The sequence below is a fragment of the Petaurus breviceps genome, unplaced genomic scaffold (assembly GCF_028583685.1).
Source record: "Petaurus breviceps papuanus isolate PSGF00001 unplaced genomic scaffold, PetGlider_PUasm1.0 77, whole genome shotgun sequence".
Lineage (NCBI taxonomy): Eukaryota > Metazoa > Chordata > Mammalia > Diprotodontia > Petauridae > Petaurus > Petaurus breviceps.
Window position 1 is genome coordinate 9839996 of NW_027186492.1, and position 9253 is coordinate 9849248.

The window sequence follows — 9253 nt, forward strand, 5'->3', positions numbered from 1 at the left end:
GGGCCCAGATACTTAGCAGCACACCCAGAAATAACTGGCTGTGTAACCTTGAGCTTAATCCCAATTGCTTAAAAAAAAAGAAAGCTCTGTAGATCCAGCTTGGAAGAAAGGCTAAGAGCAGGAAAATATTCCCTCTGGAGGCTGCACTTGACTCATCCACCAAACTTTCCTTTATCCCCCTTTCCTTCCCTTGCAGTTTTCATTGGCTCTGAGGGACAACTGAATACACCCAAATCAACAATTAAATTCTCCCTTTGTTTTTGTGGCATATGACAAATACATGGAGGACATCTTCTGTTACTTAGGCAGGCAGGGCATTTACTTTGATTGATGCTCTGGGGTGGGGAAAAAAATGAGCTGGAAAAAATTACAATGGAGCGCCTACAGACTGGAATGGGGATAGACTAATTAGTGCTGCATTAAACAGTCAGATTGCATTTGGCAAAGAATCACCACTAGGAGCAAAGTATAGGGGTTATTGATGCAAAACTGCATAGGATGCGTTATACTGCATTGCTGTATGTTAGTTTGCAGAGAAGCATTGAAAATTTTAATTAAGAAATGGGAAGTATAGTAGCCTAAGTGTTTGGCACCTTCCGAGACTTGTGAGGGAGGCCACTCTTTCCAACATCACCCAAATTCATGACCTAATCATGTTCTCCCCTTTCAATCTGACATAACCATTCCCTAGTTTCCCTCTCTGTAGTAATTGTTAGAGAGGGGCAACTGCTGCCATTTCCCCTCTCCCCCACCTTCTCTCTTTGTGGCTCCTAACCTCTAAAAGTCATTGCACTCTACAGGACATTGATGGCTGAAAGCCTTAAACAGAAGGGTAAAGTTTTCTTAGTCCACTCTTTCGTAATCTTGGAAGGTCATTCCTGAATTGTTGTCTTTAGAACTTTGTGAACAACATAAGGCAATTTGACTCCTACCCAAAACAAGCAGAAACGGAGAAGCAAAGCTTGTTTTTCTTTTCTGATATGCCAGTCTACCTCAAAGATTCAGTAAGATGCTGGTAGAAGGTAAGGGGGAATGCTCACCAGGTCCGAGAAGCAGGAGTTCTCACTCAAGAGCTTGGTTTCCCCATGAAAATATGAAGCTCCCCTTGGCCCATGCATCAGCTTCACTTTTCTAGCTAGAACAAGGAGGTACCACCAGAGAACCAAGGCCCTAGAGATTCACCAGTCAACCATGTTACTAGAATTTATTTCAGATTTGGAAAAGGTTCAGTCCAGCATCTTGAACTCCACAAATCCCATGAACCCCATGCAGTCCAATGGACCCAGTTATCTGGTCAGGGATAAAGATGGAAACTCCCCAACAAATTGAAAAAAAAAACTCATCTCATCTAATCATCAGAGTTATTGTCACCTGAAGGACCAAGGAAGTTGGGAAGTTCTATTAAATAATTTCAGGGAAAGAGAAACTATAAAAATATGAGGGCTGTTATGAAAAATGTCTCAAAACCATCAACATGAAGCCTTGAAAAGTTCCAGCAATTCAATATTCCTTTGTATCTTTCTATCTCCAAGACCTGGTACAGTGCCTGGATTACAGTAGGTGTTTACTAAATGCTCGTAGAATTAATGAATGTAAGGTAAAGTTGTTTTGAGAACGTTTGGGAACTTTTCTACTTCGTGGAATGAGAGTCTTGGGAACAGTTGCATTAAGTTAATGAATAACCATTCTGGTGTCCTGGTGTGGTTTTTCAGAATTATCTGAAGATCTCTTCTAGCTGAGATTTCTTTCTATCTCTCTGCTCTTATAACCTCACTCCCTACCCCGATCTTCTTTCCTAAGGGTGGCTAGCATAATGATCAATTCAGAAGAGTTCATGTAATGGATTTCCATATGCCCATGTTATCAGTAAACACATCCCCAAAGACTGCCCAGTTATTGTTTCATTCATAAAAATAGCAGGTGATTTTAACTCTTTCATGGACAACAGGAAAAGCCACCAAAACATCAGGACTGTTATCAAGTGGCTAAAACTTTTCTTTCATGAATAAAATCCAGGAATTGTGCCAAAAGCTTGAGGAAGAAACCCTGAATTGTTCCTTTAAAAAAATCCCTTTGATTAGAATTCTATCTCATTTCTGAACTGCTTCTCTTCCACCATGACTTTCTCCTGCCAGAGGGACACCAATGAGACTTCTCTTAGTGATAGCCTAGGGTTTAGGACAAGCTAGATGTTGTGTTAAATCCCTACTCTTCTGCTTTCCTTTCCCTTGTTTATAAACCAACACGTATTATATACCCTGTCATTTTGTTACCAGGCTGGCTTTGGCTCAAGAATTAGGTAAACATCAGTCATTCTACCACACACATTTAGACTTAATCTTACTTTATAATGATGTTAATGTTTATTGTACAAAAATTAGATGCATCTGTATATTTTAGCATTTTATTTCAGTCACAGAATGCAAAAAAAAAAAAACCCTCGACATTGGAATCAGTTTGATTTTTTTGTGATTGAAGATATTAAACACTACAAGAGCGTGGAAATTTCAATCTGATTAGGATCAAAATTCCTCAGGATCAAAACACTTCTTTTTTCCCCCTACAGTTTTACTAATTGTGTGATACTTGACATTGCGGAGTTATTCCACAGCATGATAGCTAAATACGTGAAGTGTATTTTACTGTTTGGAATTATCAACTCATTCTATTTGTTTTTAATGTGTTTAAGGTTATTAAAAGAACCCAAAATTAGAAGTTCCGTGTATGATTTAAAAGGGTGAGCTCAATCATTGCAAGCAAGCAAAATCACAAAGCAAGAGCTTGGATGACAACAGGAATTTCCTTTCCAAATCATAACCAAAGGAAATAATGAAGAGCCACAAAATTTGAAAGCAGGCTTTTCTGTATGTTAGGGAGCAAGACACCCAGGAAAATCAGAGGGTAGGGAGCACCATGAATGGAATGATTGTTTATTTTTACAAATCTCAGATTACTTTGACTGCTGGAAATAAGATAAAAATAGACTCGGGAGAAGAGAATCCAACATATTTGTTGGAGACCTTTTGCTTCATGGGAAGAAATGACCCGCCCTTGTTCACTGTTCCTGAGGAACTGTGCTATAGCGGTAAATCAAATCCCAAAGAGATAGTACAATGTTTTCCAAGCAATAACTAAGGATGATAAGTATCTTTGTTGTCGTTGTTGTTAGTGTCAGGTTTATGAATTTAGACCTCAATTAGGATTCCAAAATGGAAAAAAAAATCCATCTGGATACACAGACACAATGTCTATGAAAGTCTTTTTCAAATTCTAGGACAATGGCCTTTACCTATCCAAAAGCATATTCATGCTTTCCTCCAAAGGTCTTTCTGTTTTGAATCTCAGCTACAAAGTACCTATTGTTTCTTCTCAGGGAGCATCATTAATTTCTTTTTCCCCCTGTTAACATAGGAGACATATACTTCGGTGATACAGGACACTTAAGGAGCAAGTTCATTCTAAGGAGCAAATGTATTCTCTAAGTCACTGACCTGCTCAGGGCTAAGAATGAAGTCTGAGGAAAAGTAATCCTCCAAAGGGAGCCTATTTGCACAGAGAAGTACTTCCATGGAGAGCTCCATGCAACGAACTCAGCTCTATGTTTACTACTATATCAATAATAACAGTAATTAGCATTTCTAAAATGCTTTGAAATTTGCAAAACTTTAAAAAATGTTACCTCATTCCATCCCCACAACAATTTTATGAGGTAGGTACTATTATTATTCCCATTTTAGAGATGAGAAAACTGAGATTCAAAGGTTGTGACTTGCACAGTGTATCTGAGGCAGGATTTGAATTTGGATCTTTTTTTTTTTAAAGCAATTGGGGTTAAGTAACTTGCTCCAGGTTACAAGGCCAGGTGTTTCTGGGTGGGTGCTAAGTATCTGAGCCTGGATTCGATCCCAGGTCTCCCGACTCTGGGACTGGCACTCTTACTCGCTGTGCTACCTGGCCGCCCCTAAATTTGGATCTTTCTGATGCCAATTCCAAAGCTCTGTCCAATGCTTCCCCCAGCCACCTCAACAGTAGGCATTGTTAAAGACAGATAAGATGGTTGAATTTGGAGGTGGGGTGGATAGAGGATGTGCTGACCTTACAGATCATCATAGTGTATAATTACCAGTGTGGAACTTACCGTATGTCTTAGGGAGTTGCTAAGGGCACTGAGATGTTAAAATGACTTTCCTATAGTTACAGAGCTAGGATGTATCAGAGGCAGTACTGTAATCTAGGTCATTCTGACTTTAAGACCAACCCTCTCTCTACCAATTTTGTGGTTTTTTTAAGGAAAGGGGGTGTCAATTTATTGTATCTTTTGAGTGCTATTTAGGGTTTTAAATCTCATGTTTCATGAATGAGCTTCAGGTAAGCAATTGAAAAAGAAAGAAAAAAAAACCATTTAAGTGAATTTCCCTTAACAAAAGCATGCAAAAAGTACTCTTTTTTGGGGGGGGGGGCTTTTACTAAATGAAATGTGTTTCTTTTTTTCCCAGTCTATTTTGTCACCCCCAAAATTCACTTACAACTCCAGATAAGAATTAAGAGCTCTGAAGGGTACTTTAAGATATGTAACTTATAGTATGAGCTTACATTTTTAATAAGAAGCCCTGGGATGGGCAGAAAGGCATCCCCTCTATGGGGTGAGGCCAGGTGGGGAGGGGATGGAAATCCCAGGTTCTTCAAGGACTATGAAGTGACTGACCCGTGGCCTTTGTGGGCTTTGCAGGCTCTGGGGATCCTTTCCCAATGGCTCCCCATGTATCTGCTCTGCCAACTTTGAGCAGAGACCTAGGAAAACAGCCTGTGAACCACTCTGAGTGGGCTATTGCTGTCACACAGTTGGTTCTGCCTTGCTCATATGTTCAGCTATCTTATGTGCCAGAGAGTTCAATCTCAGGGTCAAGATCTTGGGATCAGATTCAAAGAGCTGAGATTGGTTTCTACCCCCCCAGGAGAAGGGGGATGGAGGTGTCTGTTAATCTGAATAATCCTCTCTCCGGAAACAAAGTGAACAGACAGTGCAGTTGAGCAGGGTTGGAACTGGGGAAGGACAAAGGAAATACTTTGATATGCTATGAACTATTCCTTCTCCTGTCCCCTCCTCCTCTCCACTTCAATGCAAAAATACGCAGGGATTTTTAGGTGGTTCTCACCTATTTGGATTTTTATCTTCCTTCCTTCCCTCCTCCTTCCCCCATCGCATGTTTGGAGCTGAGGTTGCAAGCACAAAAGCTGAAATTATTTAAGAAGGGTGAACATCACCCATCTCCTGAGGCAGAAGACCCTTTCATTGGCTAGGCCACTGGGAGTCTATTGTTTGTTATAGTTGTTGCTGAGTTGTTTCAGTCATATCTGACTTTCATGACCACATTTGGGGTTTTCTTGGCAAAAACACAGGAGTAGTTTTCCATTTCCTTCTCCAGCTCATTTTGCAGATGAGGAAACTGAGGCAAATAGGGTTAAGTGACTTCCTCAGGGTCACACAGCTAGGCAGTGTCTGAGGCCGTATTTGAACTCAGGAAGATGAGCCTTCCTGACTTCAGGCCTGGCACTTTGATCACCGACCCACCTAGCTGCCCCACAAGGAGTAAGCATCTGGAAATCCAAATCCTCTGGTCATCAGACTCCAATTTCTACTGAATTGTGAAAGATGTAGAAGTGTTTACACCTCTCACTTCTGAAGAGATCACTAGTGTCTCTTTTGGAGGAAAGGACTCACCAAGAGGATAAAGGGAAAAATTAAGACTAACACCAAACACGAATCAGAGCAAGATGAAGGCACCAGACCAGGTTATTTTGACATAAAGGAGGTACTTACAGTCTAAGTGACTGTGCCTGATTCCTTCCACATCTTCGGCGTGGATGAAGTGGTAACATCTTTTCCCTACAATATCTACAGGGGTCAGATCCATGTAATCACTAATCCTGCAGAGAAAAACACACACACACACACACAGAGGCTATAATTTAGAAAGGATGAAAAATATGGGAGACATCAATGACTTAGAAAGAGAAGTCCACCAAAACATTTCTCATTACACCAAGTATATCTATCTGTGGTCTTTACTGGAAGGAGAAATCTTCAGAGATAAGGCTGTTTATTTAAAATATAGTGGATATTTGCATTTTACATCAAAGGGAAATGTATTGGAGCAAGTTAATGTGTTTTAATAATTTGGAAGTAGGATGAAGCAGCATTTTTTTTCTTTGGTTGGTGGATTGCCCATTTAGTCAACATAATTCCATGAAATTAGAGAGCATCAACAATGCAAAAATCCTCATTAAAGTCCAAGATAATTCAAGGTTACATAATAAAATAAAAACATGTTATGTTTTTACCAAATGATTAGAGACACCTTTCATTTAAACAGATTGGTCTTCTATTGGGTATTTTCATGAAAAAGAGCTCCCAAACGTTTCTTGGCACAAAGTCCAAATTGACATTTCAAGGGATATAATTTAAATGCTGAGACATACAGATGCCTGGGGGTGTTATCTTTTTTAGTCTGAGTCATTTGGGAACTCAGCTTTCACTCCTGGCCCTTTTAACTGGGACTTTGTGCTTGATTCCACATAGAAAGTTTTAAGCCATTTTCGCTTCTTTTCTTGGCCTGGGTTCTACAGTATGTGTGTGTAAAGCACTGCCACTGACTGTCCAGATGTCAATGTCCTCAGGCAGAAGTACAGAAAAATATAGCCGAGATTGGAAAGCATGTTGGGGGAACCTGCCTTGTTTACATGGACATTTCAAAATGTCCCATCCTTCCCTATAACCCTCAGGATCAGATCCTGCTTCTCAGATCCAAAATCTAAAATGATTTTGTTTGCTGATTGCTTCCCCTCTGTCCCCCTTCTGTTCTTCATGCTTTTTTTTTTAAATTATAGGAATAAAGCCTACCAGGTATTCAAGGAAGATTTTGATCAGGTTTACTACGACTTTATATACATCTTTCCAAATGTGAATAGACTCTTTTCCAAGTGGAGATGACTTGAGAAATCAATGATACTATTTAGTTTACATTTAAGTGTTCGTGGCCTGGTCCCTAAGCTGGGATACTCATAAATGCTGGAACATTACATATATACATATATAATCTGTGTATATGCACACACACATATATATGTATGTGTATAGATACACCCATATATGCACACACATATACATACATATATACACATACATACATATGTATATATACACACATAAACTATTTTCTCAGTTGCTCACATAACATCTAGCCATTCTAAAAATATGTTTTGACTAAGATAGAATTCTTGGTCAAAATGGGACTGTTTTTTTAAAAGGGATAACTTTTTGATGCTCTATGGATCCAGAGTTGAAAAATATATTTCAGGGTAGGTAGGAATTTTACCAAAACAATCAGTATTTTTTTTTCAGCACAGGATACTTCCTCTTCCTGCAATGGAGGGAACCAGAGTGCCATTTAAGAAATATGCATGGTGGGTTCTTTGAAATTTCCTTAATATTTTAAGGGTTGCAGTTTGGTCTGGCAGAGAAAGCACTGGTTTTAGAGTCAGATTCCCCTCTTTACCCAATCAAATTTTATTTAGTATTTGATCTCAGGGAAGTCACTTGTCTTCCCCAGTCTCCTAATCTATAAAGCAAGAAGGTCTAGATGGCTTTTGCCATCCTTTCCAGGTCTAGATCTCCAAATAATTTCAAAGGTTAATTTTGCTTTGTGTGGGGTCAAGCATAGTCAGTGCTACACAATGAGAATAATAAACTCAGATTTGAAAAATAAGCTAATTTTTCAAAGAATAATTATAATCAAATGGAAGTATTTGTTAGGTGCCAGGCATAACATTTAGCGCTTTACAATTATATAATTTGTTCCTCACAACAAACCTGTGAGGTATATAGAAACTTCAGTTTTTATTATTAGAAATCCTGTGAGGGTTATTTTAATTAGTTAATTGCTAGTATTTATATACCGCTTCAAAGTTTGCAAAAACACTTTACAAATATCTCTTTTTGGGGTAGCTAGGTAGTGCAGTGAATAGAGCACCAGCCCTGAAGTCAGGAGGACCTGAGTTCAAATGTGACCTCAGACACTTAACACTTACTAGCCATGTGACCTTGGACAAGTCACTTAATCCCAATTGCCCTGCCTTCTCCCCTCCAAAAAAAAAAGCAAATATTTCATTTTATCATCACAATAACCTTGTCAGGTTGGTGCAATTATTATCCTCATCTTCCAGCTGAGCAAACTGAGGCAAGCAGAAACTAAGTTATTTGCCAAGGGTCAACGCAGGAAGAAAATGTCTTAGTCTGGATTTGAACTCAGGTTTTCCTGATTCTAGGCCCAGCACTCTATCCATTGAGCATTGAGTAACCTAGCTGCCTCATAGGAAAATAGAAATTAAATGACTTGCCCAAGGTCACACAGCCAATAATTGTCTGAAGCAAGATTTAAACTCAGGTCTTCCTGATTCCAGGACCAGTACCCCATCTGTTGAGCCACCTATCTGCCTCTAAAACCAGAAGAACAAAACAGCTAAACCCATGAAAGATGCCACTCCCTTTTAAGTTCTAGAGGAAAATCATTCTTTGTTTATTCTCAGCACTTTGGCAAAGTGCCTTCTACATGGTAGATGCTTAATAAATGTTGAGTTGAGCTCAATTTATCTTCTTTTCAGGTTGACAACTATGTTCATCCTAATATCTCTCATATCCAGATGATCAAATATGCCATCAAATTATATATATATACATATATATATATAATTTTAAATAGAGATGTTTTTCCTGATCATATCTTTAACAAGAAGATGTTGGTGCACTGTCCTGGCTGACACAGGCTCACAGAAAAAAACGGGGTCACAGCCCCACAGATTTTGAGCTGGAAGGGACCTTGTCAGTCATCTGGTCTAATCCAATCATTTTACATATGAGAAAACAGGTTGAGAGGAGCTAAGTATTTTTCCCAAAGTCTAACGGGCAGTAAAGGGGCTGGGCAGGGACTGGACTTCAGTTTCTCTGACTCCAAATAAAATGCGCAATTTTTACTTCAATTCAAGCGTAATTTATCAGGTGCCCACTATGTGTGATGCCATGTTCTAGGTGCTGACATCTTGCCAGCAATGACTCAACACTAGAGGATGGGCAGGTAAGTAGCAACACTAGAGAGAGACAGAGAGTGAGAGAGAGAGACAGACAGAGAGAGAGAGACAGAGACAGAGAGAGAGAGACAGAGAGAGAGACAGAGAGAGAGAGGAGAGAGAGAGAGAG

General features: G+C 39.4%; 1 protein-coding gene across 5 annotated transcripts in view; it reads right to left on the reverse strand.

Annotated features, from left to right (window-relative positions):
* Window positions 1–9253, reverse strand: part of NPAS3 (neuronal PAS domain protein 3) — a 1174175-nt gene that overhangs the window by 37531 nt on the left and 1127391 nt on the right. For all 5 annotated transcript variants that reach the window (XM_069105971.1, XM_069105969.1, XM_069105968.1 and 2 more), the window contains one exon: window positions 5822–5928. In XM_069105971.1, the coding sequence (XP_068962072.1) occupies window positions 5822–5928 (107 nt within the window). The remainder of the gene's footprint in view (window positions 1–5821; window positions 5929–9253) is intronic.